A 15,984-nucleotide genomic window follows, 5' to 3' on the forward strand; every position below is an offset into this window, starting at 1 on the left:
ACAATAGATAGAGACGTTAGCCAGTTGTGCGAGGTATCGGCTGAGATTTGTGGAGTACAATTAAAAAAACAACTATAGGTCTAATAATGAATTATTGTGATGTTAAATAGACAATGTTAGCTATCAAAGAGTGACGTTGTTTTTCATTGGGACCTTCTTCGTCCCTTTAAGGCTAGGCCTATACCATCCTAGCTAGTCTAGGCCTAGAGTAGGATAAGGCTAGCGCAACATGCGGACGTTGGTACGAGTAGGTTAGTCTACAAACGTCGCCTAAAGTAATTGATTTTACCCGGCAGAACGAAAGAAGGAAACTCCGCTTTTCAGTCGTCTTAGGCACTCGTTTTTTGACAAATAATGACCTTTCATTCAGAGGTCAAATTGCTGTCAAGAATATGAATTGGCTGCTTCGCAGCAATAAGCTTTATTCAAACATGGCAAAAAATGTTTCAATAACAGTTCTTCTACAAGTCCATGTAGTAAAGAACCAAAATATTAAAAAATCAAAATAAAAAAATTGGAAAGCAACTAAAAAATAATACATAAGTCTGCCATTAACCTAAAAACTCTGTAACTTAAAGAAACATAAAATACATGAATACAAAGTAATTCTTATTTATGTAAATTTCGACACCTTGCAACCAGAATGCTCCAGAAACCCAGTCCTCACCCCCCCCCCCCCCACAACTAGACCACAGATATCCTGCAACCTGGACACTTGAAACCAAATGATTTGATTACAAAATGCAGAGGGTGGAAAACACCCACAGCAGAGTGTCATGAAACATCTAAGTTACAAAATGTCTGCCACTCATCTACATAATAAAAAACAAGTTATATCGTCATTGCGGACTTATAAAATCCGCATACACTAAGAAAACTAAAAAAAAATGCATACCTTTGGAGTCCGTACTGAGCCCAAAAAATCCGCAATGAAAATATAACGTGTTAAAAGAAAAAGTTCCCAAAAAGATACTTGCTTTTAATACTAGTCTAAAATTAATAACTAAACTTAAAATCTAAATCATTACCTAACAAACATAGTAAACAGAAATACAATATCACAGTGGATGAACAAATGGTAGGTGTTTACATGGTAGAAATAAACATTTTTTTGTATAAATTTCATTATAAACATTTTTTAGGTCTTTACTAATTTCATTCCAGATTTGTGCACCTCTATATGACAAGTCCCATATGATAATAATTTTGGTTTGCTTCTAATATTTTAATAATTATCTTGAATAAAAATCTGTTACATAAATAGGAAGGAAACATAGTGATGTCTTCACTTAAGAGTAGTCTTTGGTCTAAGTTCATCCATTTATGGCTTTGTAGTGCCTGTGTACTGTAAACATTATCATTTGAATTTCTAATAATTAATTATGCTGATCTCTTTTGATTTTAATTGAGCTAATGCAAGTCTTCGAGAAAACTGAGAAACAATTGAAAATGCAAATTGTGTCTCTTTTTGAATTTGATGAATCACTCTATGGAACTTGCCATGAATATCAAATAATTGCACTTTGCCTTCACTTCCTACAATAATGTTGTTATAATTATCAACACCTATTCTGGAGGGCCTTATTACCTTACCATACCATCCCCATCCCCTCCACCGATAAGAATTTTAATGAATTGACCATTAGAACCAAATAATTGCACTCTGTGATTTTGAGTGTCAGCCACAAGAAGATTCCCATTTTTTGTGACAGCAACATCAGAAGGACTTTTCATTTGTCCTTCAAGACTGCCTTTAGATCCAATGGTTTTAACCTTAACATAGCTCTCCATGTTATAAACACTACACAATTTGCTATCTCATCAGATACATACACCACATTAAGGTCTTCATCTACACTAATACCAGATGGTAAACTTGTGACCTCAAGACCAGTAAATATTGATTTGATCTCCTGACCATTATCTTTGCAAAATGTTATCTTTTTCTTAAACCAGTCACAACATATTACATTGTTGTTTTTCATTTTGCATATTCTTTTAACCTTGGATAATAATAGGGGTAATTTTATTTTACTAACAAATGCTCCTGAATCTTCAAACTTGAATATTTCGCGTTTGTTACAAGCAACTAAAAACCATCCATTTTCAGACATCACTAGATCTTGGATACCTCCATTACCCATAATACCGGTACAGGGCTTGCCCTAACTTTTTTTGGTAACTAGCCCACTGGGCTAGTTTACTAGAGATTTTACTAGCCCACAGAATACTTTACTAGCCCACAGACAGGAAAAAATTTTGTTTTAAAATATTTATTAGCGACAATTAAATTTGAAGGTTGATTAATTGCAATTTAATAATTTCTGTAGCATTGCTGTTTGAGCTACCCTCTCAAAATATTGTTGAATAAATAAATAAAAAAATCACCCATGCTGCAAAATCGACTTTGGTTATAACAGGGACTGATGAGCATGTTTTACATCTCCCTGGTTATAACTTTGGCTTTCTAATATTTAACAAAGGACCCAGAAATCAATCAAACCAATTCGTCTGTATTATACCTCCATGGTTAAATCTTTAGGTCTCAAACACTCACTCCCAATGGCAATAAATCTTGCTTAGGCTACCTAGGCCTAGACAAGACCTAGGGCCTAGTCTAGCCTAGCCTACCTATAGCATTGAAGTACTTATTATTAAAAGTTGGACATTTTAAAAATATCATTATGAGAAAATAATATGAATAAGGTAGTACATTAATTTAAATGTTCTAACTACCTAAATTAACCAGATCAAACGATCTTCTATTGAGAGAAAGATAACATGCCATCCTGTAGTAGTTGGTGAATGACTTGGGGATCATCTAAATAATTAAACACTCACGCATGTGGAGAGCTGAAAGCTAGCTAGAGTGTACTCTCTGGGCTGCGGTACCTCATGTGCAGGGATTGTCTCGAAAGTTCCGTTTTTTTTTTTTTTTTTTTTTTTTTTTTTTTTTTTTTAAGAAAATGTTTTTCTTGCTAATTCTCCACTAGACAACCGGGCAACATGAGGAGTAAATAGGCTAGCCCGGAACGGTTTTTACTAGACATTGTACGCCGGGCTAGTACTAAATCGAGCCCTGCGGTAGATTCGCCAACATTTCTAATAGACCTTACAATTTCAACAGGTTTAACAATGATTTTAATTGGAGATCCTTTTATTGAAGAATTATGAAACTTAACATCCAATGTCACATCTGTAGTTGTAGTTCCTTTAATAAGATATTTACCCTCCGATTTGACAATTCTGAAAGTTGGAGTGTTTTTTGATGAAGTGCATGAAGCTGCCATTTCCGATTTTGATATTGTCAGGTCATTCATATCTATTTCGCATTCATATTTTTGTGCTATTTCAACATGAAAAGGTTGGTAGCATGTCACAGTCATTGGATTTTCAGGCACAATTTTGAAGATATTTTCATTTGGCTTTTCACTAACATGACCTATTCCCAGTTTCTTCAGAGAAGTCAACACTGGTATGTGGTCTTTTGTTGGAGAAAAGTAAACCTTCCCATCATCTCTGGGTTCTGTCTCTGGTGGGACACCAACATTGTCTTGTAGCTCCCTAATTACTTGTTGACATGTATTAAGAGCTGTTGCATTACCACTTTTCAGTAATGTTGCAATGTAACTTTGTTTTCCTTCAATATCTGATATAATTGATTTGAGTTCATCAATTTGAGAATTACCCTTCCTGTTCTTTGCTTTACAGATATCTTCCAACTTTGCTACCAGTGAAATTTCTGTTTCCCTGACCAATTTTATCATTTCTTCAGCAGTTTTGTTGATGTTTTTCATAATATCATTTCTTCTTTTACTAAGCTCAGAGGCATTTGCAATGCATTTGCTTATTCCTGCTTGTGCCAGGTATTTGTGGAAATCAGCTTGAGCCGTCAAGGCATTTGCTGTTATTCTGAGATCATTGAATGCATCAGAAGCTCTGATTGGCTGATGCTGTCCATCATATTCACTGTGATCTATAATAGCACACTTTTGGCAAATTGGAGTTTTACAAACTTTGCAATAAAATTCCAACTCTTTCTCATGTAGTGGGCATAAATTGTTGTGAGGTATTTCTGTGGAAGGTGACCTAGCTTTGATTGGTTGGGGGGTATGGTTCTTGAGTGCAAGAATTTGGTCATGAGTATTTGTGCAAGAAGTACACAAATACTGACTACAATCCTTACAGTAGAAATCTGCGTTGTATTTACCACAATAGCACTTGATGTTATTAGAGAGTCTGTCCAAGTGTCTAGCTGTTTTAAATTCCATTGCATACGATGGCAGTGTTTGAAGCCCGCCCTCTGGAATAGGATGTGATTGGCGGCAGTTTGGACATTCCAGTTTACCCTTTTTTTTCATCCAATTTTGAAGACAAAGAAGGCAGAAGCTATGTTGGCAATTTAATGTTTATAGTTCTTGACAAATTTCTAGGCAAATTGAACATTTACTTGTATCTTCTAACAATTCATGCAGCTCATTTTCAGCCATATTGGAATTCTGAAAAATTAAAAGAATTTATTGCAATAAGTATCTGAATATATAAACTTTCTATAGTTGAGCTAGGTAAGTTAGATCTTTTCTAGATTACAAACTTACTTTATGCATACATTTCAAGTTCATTTATGCATAGCTTTCAAGGTCAATTAAAGGTCATAATTCATTATCTACATAAAAAAGTCCTTGAATTGTAATCTACATGCTGTTTAATGTTGTAAAAACAAACATAGATTATAATACTTTTTTGTTTATTTAATAAATATTAAAACACATTTCTTTTTGTATACGATTGTGCAATTTTGTGGTTAATTGTTTTAAAGTTCTTAAGTAGAAATAAGGTAATAATAATAATTTCCTTGTGATTTAATGTGCAAAATAGTTTTTGTAAATTAGTGAAGGTAATGATTATTTTTAGTTTGAAATTGTATAATACATATTATATATGTTTTGCTTGATTTTGTGAAATTCATTACTCCATTCACTAAAAAAACGTTTTCTTTCAATTCTCCTTAATATCAAGCATACATCCATTTTAAAATTTCCTAGTGTTTACGGTAATTTCCACCTCCATATCGCTGTTTGTTTTTTAAGTTAAGATTGATAGACATATCAGGTAATACATACAAGGCTGGTCTATTTAAATTAAATCAGCCCATCAAAGAATTAAGCATATGGCTCGTTCAAGCAAAAAATGCCAACCGTATTCCGTTAAATTCACAGGTTAATCGCACTGAGTACTCAGCGAATGGTCGACTGTTCGTGCAAGTTTTAGCTCGCGTTAAATACCGTGTATCAAAACTACTCTAAGGAAAATTTTATGTGATCAAATGCAAATGAGAAACACTTATCCCATCAACCTATTCTAGCTGCTGTACCCACAGCGTGGCACGCGAGAATGAGATTCAAGCTAAATAGTTTATAATTGCATGGTGCTTTAAAATCTGCACGTACATGGTGGTTTATTCAAGATTGTTTTTCGGAATAATGGTAAATCAACAAATGAACATGTAGCTAAATGCTACTACTACTAAAGCCATTGTTGATTTCGTCATGCATGTTAGGAGGCGAAGAAGATCACAATGACAGCGGGTCTAGCCAGCCCTGGGCTGTAATCCTGTTGAATTCAGCGCGCTGAACTGTGGACAAAAGATTTGGGAAAACAATTAAGGTTGACTTATTGTCGCCTCCGGCTCCATGGAATTCTGTGACCCAGCAATTTGGTGGTCAAAATTTTTCCGGATAATCCAGATTGTAAGGTAATTAGGTTAGATTTAGAAAGTATGTACTGGTAAATTCACTGCAAAAGCACACGGATATTTTTTCGCTAGAACAGACCCTTAGTATCTACTAATAATAGCATCTACCGTACTCGTGCGAATAAGCACAATTTTTAAATAAATGCCCCTCTCTCTCGAATAATGTGAAAATTTACTTAAGCGCTCCGTTTGAATAAGCGCCCCCTTCTAATTTGAATAAATGCCCTCTCAATAATTCAATCAATCCTAGACTGTGGGTGTTGGCATGATTTGAGGTGTAGAGTGGAATCACATTCTCCTTTAGTCAATATCCAAATGAGGATATTTATCATGGACAGATGAGAGCTCCCTGGACAGACAGTATATTTCCAACTTTCATCGTCTTACATTTTTCTATAGCCTAATCATACTGCTTTTCTGACAATTTGCACCTAACACATTCTCATTAGCGTTTTCAGGAAAACCTGCAGTGATCATGCCATCCTGCTAATCTCAATCGACCGATGACCAACAAGCTCACCACCACCACTAATTTTATCTGCTATTCTGTTTAGGTAATATTGTACACACAACATTCTTGTCATGACAAGCCATGCTCTCTGGATGATTATCTTTTCTGCCGCACCACCATTCGTAATTTGCGGTTTCCTGATGTCCTAATCGTTTTTCATTAAAAATGTGCCTCTTGAATTTAATAAGTTCTCATAAGAACCCTTCGATTTTCATTTTGTTCCATAAGTGCCTCCTCAACTTCCACTCTGTCTTGATAAGCGCCCCGTTTGAATAAGCACCCCTCAAAAAGTGCAAAAAATACTTTAAGCACCCGGGTGCTTATTCGTGCGAGTACGGTACTGCATTTACGAAAGTAAAGTGATGTTGAGTTAATATATGGTATATTATAACTTACATAGATTCTTTTTAATATCCAAAACGTTAGTAGGACCAGAATACTGTAGTAGTGCGTTAGTGCTGGTAAATACCATGACTGTTTCGGTTGGACATCACACCTTTATTTACTCTATGTGTAGTGCTGCTGATTGGACCACCAGAAATACATATGCATGGATCATTCCACTTTGAAAATTCTAGAATAACCTTTGAGCCTAGAATAATATTTTTGTTTCTATCCATAACATTTGTAACTATAGATCTCATTTTGTTTTTCAAATATGGTTTTATTTGTACAGTAGTATATAATTTGCCACAGCTTCTAAATTATACGATAAACCTCCAGTGTTGGGAATTTCTCCTAATTTCTCAAAGATTCTCCTAATTTATAATTCTTTCTCAATATGTAATGTATTTTTTAAAATTATGATCTTTTAGAACTTACAAAGGGTATGTGCTTTCATTAAAATGTAAATTCACTCTTGCTAAGCTATGTTTGTCGCCCTCAGTTTTAAGTGATAAATTCAATGTACTGTAATCCATGCCTAGATAAAAAAAAAAAAAAATACTTGGTATAGAACTGTCATGTAAGAAGGCTTTACCTAATAACTTTTTATTATATATAACAAATATAGTTTGGTGATAAAAATGATATAAATTAATATTGTATCATAAAGATTAGTGCCCTGTCAGCAGCATGCTGACTTCTGTTAAGTGCAGATTCCACTTTCCTTCCTTCCTTCCTTCCTTCCTTCCTTCCTTCCTTCCTTCCTTCCTTCCTTCCTTCCTGCCTTCCTTCCTTCCTCCGGCAACATTTTAAAATGCTACTTGGACTGATTTTATTAACACTTGGTGAGTACTTTGACTGGTGCCACCTCCCATATATGGAGTGTTCATAACTTGGTGTCAAATGTCACATAGGGGTCAAAAAACCAAAAATTGTATAAAAGACTGCTTTTCTCTCGAACAACATAGCACAGTCTTGTCCTTTGCACATAAGTATTGACATAAGGCAGGGTCTATATGGTATTCAGGAATTTGGGTTCAAAGGTCATTAAGGGGTAATTTTTATCTTTTTGTTTAGCAAAATTTCAGAACGCTACTAGTGCCAAACCATTTCGCTGATTTCAACCAAACCTGGTCAGTATAACTGATGACACCTCCCATACATGGAGATGTTCACCACTTAGGATAAAAGGTCACATAGGGGCATTAGGGTAAAAAATCTAAAAAATAATAAAGACTTCTTCAAATAACATAGCACAGTCTTATCCTGGGAAAATATGCATTGGCATAAGGTAAGGTCTTTAATGGTGTTCAGGAATTTAGGGTCAAAGGTCCTTACATGGTTGTGTGTTCTGTCTGGTAACATTTCAAAATTAAACTAATGGCAAATGATTGGTCATTAAGAACCATGACACCTCCTATCCCCAAGGGTCACATAGGGGTCATTGGGGTCAAATGTTGAAAATAGCCCAATTAAGCTCAAATTTACCAGGAACAATTTTTAAGGCCTTGTGAACAAATGCTCTTCAACACATAGGTCAAAGTATATAGGTCAAAGGTTTAAAATGATAATACTGTAATGGCAAACGATTTAAATCTAGTTTCATCATAAAGAACCAGTGACACCTACACCCCGGTCTGGGATTAGTGTTTCCTGTAAGGGTCATCTAGGTCAAAATTTCAAAATAGCCCAATTGAGCTCAAATTTACCAGGAATGATCCCTAGGACTTTCTAAACATGAAAAAAAAATACATACTCTTCATCCTATAGGTCAAATTTTATATGTCAAAGGTCAGTCATTTTCATATTTTTTGATGTTGCTTAAATTTATTATGGATGATACTTGTGACATTGTAAATATGTTGTAATATAATATTTGTGTAAATTAAAGTCAGGTCAAAAGTCACAAGAGTCATTAGAGTCAAAATTTTCAAATATATTGCTTGTGACAAATGATTGGACCAACTGCATTGAAACTTGGTCAGCAGAACCATTGCCTCCCCTCCATTCATACATATTTTGAATTATGTACCGTAAAGGCCAACTCAGACAGCGTCAGCCGACGCAGCCCGACCCGATTTATCGTCGGGGACAGTCTTAAGCCGTCATGAGAAATATTAAACATGTTTAATATTCTACTACGCGACTGCGTTTAACTCACACAGACCCGACGCGACAAGAAATCGCGTCGGGCTGCGTCGTACGACGCTGTCTGAGTTGGCCTTAAGTATTAATTGTACAATTGGCATATTATTATTTGAAATATATACTTGATATGTTCAATACCCATGCAAGCATGATGAAAAGAAAACAAACATTAGAATTTCTAAAGCAAACATTTATTGATATTCTCTAGCTGAACATACATGAATATTAATAGTAACATTAATTTGATTACCAACCGATACAAGGCTTTCTACACAGTATGTATATTATTCATGCATTCTAGTGTGGAGATATTTTTTTCCAAGTTGTATTTTTTTATTGAAGTTATAGTAATAGTACAGTAACACAAAGTTATTAATTCTATTATATATTTTTTGTTTAGGTATATACAAACTGTAAAAATATTATACAAATTTTTGAGTGAAATGGGATAGAATATTTCATGAGTTAAAAGATTATATGTTATGTTTGATGAGTCAAAGCTGGAGAGTTGAATAGGACCAAATCTTCATCCAATATTTCACCAAATGAAGTATTTTTTTCCCATTGTATAATGAGAACCATTATTTAGTTTTTTTTAAATACTTCTGCGGTGCACTGCACGCAGAGTTTTTTTTTTTTATTCGGCAACATGTTCGATCAGATTCGGACAATCATTCTATGCCTTCTGTGTCAGCCAGGAGATGTTATTGTTCTTTTTAGTTGTGGGCATATCTTTATTTTTTTTTTCACTTTACCTAAGAATTTAGTCATTTGGGAGCTGGAAAAGTATTACAGTGTAATCTATAATAATCTTTAATTTAATATACTTTCAACCTGGGGATGTTCTTACAAAAGGCTGTGAGGTACATTATTATATAAAACTAAAAAATTTAAATGTTAAATTGACATTTAATTTTATAGCAACACTCAGAATGAATATTAATTTCATTAAAACATTTTTCCTTACTTTAAATTTGGCTGTAAACTAGCTTTACACCAAATTAAAGTTGAGTAGAATATCAATTCTTTCAACGAATGAACTGCATGCAGTATTATTTTTTTGTTGAAAATCGGCAACATGTCGATCAGGTTCAGAATATTATCCTATGCCCAAGAGCACAAAAAGGTCAGTACCAAGGACCTGTGTCAGTTTACAGGCAGCGATGCCTGAAATTGTCAGCGTCTTTCACGCAATAGGCCTAGCTAACTTTTGTTTTGCTGCACTTTTTTGGGAGCTGGAAAATTATAATTATAATAATAATATATTTAACTCTTTTTCACCTGTGGATGGTTTACAAAAGGCTTTGATGTACATCATTATAAACTAACTTATAAAACTAAAAATTTAAAATGCAAAAAAGACACAGCCTAATTTAAATATAAGCAACACTCAACTTTTTTCCTTAGTTAAAGTTAGATTGCAAACAGTTTACACCAAATACCACATCAAATACAAATTAAGGAAAATTATAAAATTTAAGTTAACTTAAATTATGGAAAAGCTATAAAAAAGATTTTTTAATATTAGAAAGTTTACCATGAAGCTATTGTATTTTTAATGATAATGAGTATTATATACTGACTAAAAAAAACTTCACAATCGTTGAATAGTTACTCAAAACCAATGAAATTTAAAGAGTGCTATACAACAATTCAAAGTATATATATGTCATTTTACAGAAAGCTTATAAAACTAAAACTAAAACGAGAAAGTTACAAAGCCTAATTTTATAGTAACGCTCTGAATGAATATTGATTTCATTAAATTTTTTTTCCTCCCTTAAAATTTGATTGTAAAGTAGCTTACACCAAATACCACATCAAATACAAACTAAAGGTTAACTATAAACTTAGTAGTAACTTATAGTAACATTTAATCAACAAATCCTTGAAACACTGAGAATGAATATTTATTTTATTAAACTTTTTCTTATAGTTAAAATTGATGCACCAAATACCACATCAAATATAAATTAAAGGTAAATATTAAACTTAAAACTAACTTAATGTAAATTATGGAAAAGCTACTATGAAGAGGTACCTGATAGCATTTATTATTTTTATTATTAGAATAGTTTACCTTTAAAGAACTGTATAATTAAAAATGATAATGAGGTTTAATATAATTGACCAAAAAAATCACAATCGTTGACTAGTCATTCAAAAACCAATTACATTCAAAGAATGATATAACATTTCAATAATACAATATTTTAAATGTTAATAACAATAAAATGTGTACTGAAATTCCATAGTTTTGTTATATTATTAATTTGAAATTTCCTAAGATATATTTTTTTAGTTACTCTTTTCATCGCCATATATAAATGATTGTAAGCTATAAACTTAACTAAATCTAAACATAATGAGAGGAAATCCTCAATCATCAACTGATACAGGTTAAAGCACAAATTATCTTGCTTAAAATATGTTATGTCCAGTTTTAGTGGCTTGATTGTTTAAAGTTTTGCTTCATTGTATTGAAGAAAATTTTATGACCTATATGATGCAGACTTGCTTGGGTCTGGTCAAGTACAGAAAGTCACTGTGAAGGGAGAGTAGATCAAGAGGAACAAGGCGTGGTTGATATTTTATAGAATTTACATATACAGTTAAAAAAATTACCTGGTCCTTCGATGGTAGTGGGTAAAAATCAGGAGTTGAAGGACGTCCCTTTACTTGGGAAGCCAAATTATAGGTGACTAGGGTGACTATGACAAATTGCATTTTGTAAATTAGTTAGGAGGTTGAAAAAATAACTTTTAAAACCATTCTTTACTATGTAAATGTAAAGGTGATTTAAAATCAATAGAGATAATCATAATCATAATATATACTATAATTTATGTATCACACCTTTTTGACTAAAGTACCTTATGACTACAAAGATAATCTGCTACGGCATTGTTAGTAACTGAATTATCTAAACGTGTTTCATTAATACATATAATATCAAGGTGTCTATTATTCTCAAGTAAAAATTTAAATTCATCATATTTTCCCGGAAGAGTAACTAAGTTTAAGCTTGCAATATTTATGTATTTCTTTTCAAACATTAAACAGTTTTCTGTAAAAACATTATAATTTTCTGAGTCATTTAAAAGGCTGATTTCGTCTGTCTGTAGTTGTTTATTTGATTCAATCAATTCTTCTTGGTGGGTTCTATTGTTCACAGTTTCCTTTGTTGAATGTAGTATTATATAATCATTACTTTGTTCGGCTTTGTCTTCTTTGCCTCTTATTCATTGATGGGCAACCTGGCAAAATTTAGTTTTGTGACCTTGATGATTACAGCTCCAACAAGTAACAGGCTTACCATGCCGACAGTTTCGAGAAATATGTCCATTTTCACCACAGAAATAACAAAATGGATTAGGAGAGGAAAATATCACAATGTACAAAATAATGAATGACTTAGCTCCTAATTATTTAAAAAATAGATTTATTCAAAGAGAAAGTAAATACAACACTAGGTCAAATGACAACCTTAACGTACCCAAGCCAAGAACAGAATATAAAAAAAGAAGTCTATGTTACCGGGGGGGCTCTTTTGTGGAATAATTTAGACAGCAATATAAAAAATTCAAGCACACTAGAACTTTTTAAAAGAAACATAGTAATGTAATAACCATTATTATGTATTATATATATTTGTTTTTTCTTTGTACTAACACTTAATTATTTTAATCTAACACAATTATTTTGTTTAATGTCCATACGGCCTCGTGGAAGAACACCCACTTGGGTGAACGAGTTTTTTGACCGTTATAAAATAAAGTTGTTATTATTATTATATTATTGTACACAACATAACATTTTGTTTCACTGTGGAATGATAAACTATAGTACAGGATAAAATATGGAAACATTAACTGTATATTATCACATGATAGAATTTTATGATGATTCATACTACTGTATTTTGGATTTATTTTTCAATAATTAATTACACTGATCTCCTTTGAATTTAGTTCTGATAATGCAAGTCTTCGAGGATACTGAGAGATGATTGAAAATGCAAAATGCTTTCTCTCATTTTGATGAATCACTCTAATGAACTTGCCACAATTATCAAATAACTGTACCTTTCCCTCACTTCCTACAATAATGTTTTCATCGTAATCAACACCTACCCTAGAGGGCTTTATCACCATACCATCTTTATCCCCTCCTCCAATAAGAACTTTAATAAATTGACCATCAGAACCAAATAATTGCACTCTGTGATTGTGAGTGTCAGCGACAATAAGATTCCCTTCTTTTGTTACGGCAATGTCAGAAGGCCTTTTCATTTGCCCTCCTAGACCACCCATACTACACCCAATGGTCTTTATCTTAAGATTACTCTCCATGTTGTATACCTGCACACAATTTAGATTTTGATCAGCAACATACACCAAGTTTAAGTCTTCATTCACATCAATACCAGTTAGAAGACTCTCGCTTGTAAGACCAGTTGATATTGATTTGACAATTTCACCATTTTGTTGAACAATTGTTATGTTTCTAATACCTTGGTCACAAAATATCAGGTTGTTGTTTTTCAATTTACATACTTTGTTAACTTTTGATGTGTTTGATAATGTTACTGTACTGATACATGCTCCTGACTTTTCAAACATAAATATCTCATGTGTGTCACAAACAGCTACAAACCAACCATTTTCAGACATCACTAAATCACTGATTGTTCTGTAATCCATAATCCATAGACCAACATTTCTTACTAATTTGGATTTTTCAACAGTTATTTGGATTGGAGATCCTTTAATGGAAGAATTACGAAACTTGACATCTATTGTCAAATCTTTTTCAGAAGATCCTTCCACAAAATATTTTTCTTTATCTCTAATAATTCTGGGAGTGAGATAGGTTTTGTTGCGGGGTAAGTTTTCTGTTGCCTGATAAATGTAAGCGGTCGGCATGCCCAAACGTACAGGTTGCATTGTATACGCATTTGTTTCTTTTGTCCCTGTCAGTGTCAGGTCTTTGATATCTACTTCACAATTAATACTTTGAGCTATTTCAATACGAAATGTTTGGCAACATGTCACTTTCACTCGATTTTCAGATATAATTTCAAAAATTGGCTTTTCACTAACACTACCTATTCCATATTTACTTAAAAAACTTAGTATGCTGTCTTTTGTTGAAGAGAAGTAGATCTTCCCCTCACCTCTAGGTTCTGTCTCTGGAAAGACATCATCAATCTTTTCTTGCAGGTCTATAATTTCCTGCTCACATGTTTGGAGGGATGTTACTTCACCACTTTTCAATAAATTTGCAATGCTGTCTTGTTTTTCTTCAACATCTGATATAGTTGATTTGAGTTCATCAATTTGAGAATTAATTTTCTCTTTTTTTGCCGTACAGACATCTTTCAACTTCTCTTCTAATGTTGTTACTGTTTCTTGGACAAATTTCATGATTTCCTCTACAGTGTTATTGATGTCTTTCAAAATATTGTTACTAATCTTGTCCAGCTCTGAAGTAGTTTTAATACATTTTTGTATTTCTACTTGTGCCTGTTGTTTGTGGACATCAGCCTGAACCATCAAAGCATTTGCTTTTACTTTGAGGTCATTAATTGCATCAGAAGCTCTGATTGGCTCATGCTGTTTATCATCTTCACTGTGCTCTGTATTAGCACACTTTTGACAAATTGGAGTTTTACAAATTTTGCAATAAAATTCCAACTCTTTCTCATGCTGTGGACACATTGGCTGGAGCAGTGCTTCAGTGGATAGTAGCGTAGCATTGATTGACTGTAGTGTATGGTTCTTGAGTGCAGGAAATAATTCGTGAGTAATTTTGCAAGAAGTACACAAATACTGACTGCAATCCTTACAGTAGAAGTCTGCATTGCATTTACCACAACAACACTCAATGGTACCATGACTTTCATCAATATTTTCTGATGTTTCCACTGCAATTGTATTAGACGGTAATGCTTGAAGTTCACCCTCAGGAAAAAGATGCAATAGGTGGCAGTTTGGACATTCCAGTTCATCATTTTCCATTATCCAATTTTGAAGACAAGGAAGGCAGAAGCCATGTTGGCAATTTAATGTTTTTAGTTCTTGACAAATTTCTAGGCAAATAGAACATTTATTTGAATCTTCCACTGATTGCTGCTGATGTTCAGCCATGTTTGAATTCTGAAATGAAATAGAAATTGTTTTCAGAATTTTTTTTTTGTAACAAATTAAATGAGTATCAACAGATGAACGTTACTCCGAATAAAGAGAGGGAGGCCATGATTCAACGTTTCGACCTTTATTGGGTCATCATCAGGAATGAGAAAACTAATAGTAGGTATGACAACAGCCGCGTGCTTACTGTTGGAAATGAGGTTATATTATTGAAAATTGCTCTTTTTCAATTTTATTTTTCTTACCATTATTCTTAACTGTTTTCAATAAAATGTATATCAAAAGAAAGATAAATGTCTCCTTTCTCATTTAATGTTGTTATTTTACTTGTATCACGTACCATTCATTCCGTACGACCGCCGAAGCACGGCACACTTTTTGCTGTTTCGTTTCGCGTCGGCCTATCGCTGCAGGGATTTTCAGAGGGCCTAGTTATTTTAAACGCTCCAGCGGCTTTCCCAGTCAAGAGTTCATGTACAAAACTGACGTCATTTGATAGCTGTTGTTGTAAGCTTCAAAACCGTATAAAAATCTTTGTTCGTACTGGGCTAGAAATCGGTATAAAATGCGTTTCTAAAGTTTTTTAAATTTTAAACAGTTATAATTAAAATTAATAATAGATTTTTACATCCTAGTATAGGTAATTTTATAAACATCAATTTAATACATAAATCGAAAATATAACCCCTTTTGGGAAGTGCGCAAGCGCGATTTAACAAGTAGGAAGTTCATGACCTGAGTGGTGAGGCATCAACTGCGACACAGCTCGCCGCCAGTGAGCCATGTGATCGCGGGAGCGATCTAGTGTTAGTAGGGCCTAGTAGATGCAATTCTAAGGCTCAATTCCATGTAATAACTATTTAAATCACCAGTATATAAAGCAGTATCTAGGCTAAGTTCTTTGATTTACAGTTTAATGAATTAATTGAACAAGTGCCAGTCCTGAACCCAATTTTACTGTTGCGTGGGGAAGGAGGTTTGGTAGGGGGTGTATATAAACAGGTGCCAGTAGTCCCTGTCTCTTATACACACCT

General features: G+C 33.5%; 2 protein-coding genes across 2 annotated transcripts in view; both read right to left on the reverse strand.

The window, feature by feature from the left end:
• Positions 1-1,730: 1,730 nt before the first annotated feature.
• Positions 1,731-4,361, reverse strand: LOC117100339 (E3 ubiquitin-protein ligase TRIM71-like). The gene is made up of 2 exons (XM_033239998.1): positions 3,117-4,361; positions 1,731-1,946 (listed from the first exon to the last, which is right to left on the reverse strand). Exons 1-2 carry the CDS (start codon positions 4,359-4,361, stop codon positions 1,731-1,733), a joined length of 1,461 nt encoding a protein of 486 aa, XP_033095889.1.
• Positions 4,362-12,218: 7,857 nt separating this feature from the next.
• Positions 12,219-15,984, reverse strand: part of LOC117100349 (E3 ubiquitin-protein ligase TRIM71-like) — a 17,928-nt gene continuing 14,162 nt past the window's right edge. The window contains exon 2 of the mRNA XM_033240009.1: positions 12,219-14,956. Coding sequence (XP_033095900.1) covers positions 12,734-14,947 — 2,214 coding nt within the window. The 5' untranslated portion in view covers positions 14,948-14,956 and the 3' untranslated portion in view covers positions 12,219-12,733. The remainder of the gene's footprint in view (positions 14,957-15,984) is intronic.

The sequence above is a fragment of the Anneissia japonica genome, unplaced genomic scaffold (assembly GCF_011630105.1).
Source record: "Anneissia japonica isolate Jap-2015-1 unplaced genomic scaffold, ASM1163010v1 scaffold287991_len637273_cov151, whole genome shotgun sequence".
NCBI lineage: Eukaryota > Metazoa > Echinodermata > Crinoidea > Comatulida > Comatulidae > Anneissia > Anneissia japonica.

Bases quoted from the DNA above. Each gene is read 5' to 3' on its own strand.
- LOC117100339 (XM_033239998.1), bottom strand. From the start codon at position 4,361: ATGAAAAAAAAGGGTAAACTGGAATGTCCAAACTGCCGCCAATCACAT. The intron at 1,947-3,116 runs GTAAGGTCTATT...GACTGGTTTAAG, and splicing joins TTGTTAAACCTGTTGAAATT to AAAAAGATAACATTTTGCAA.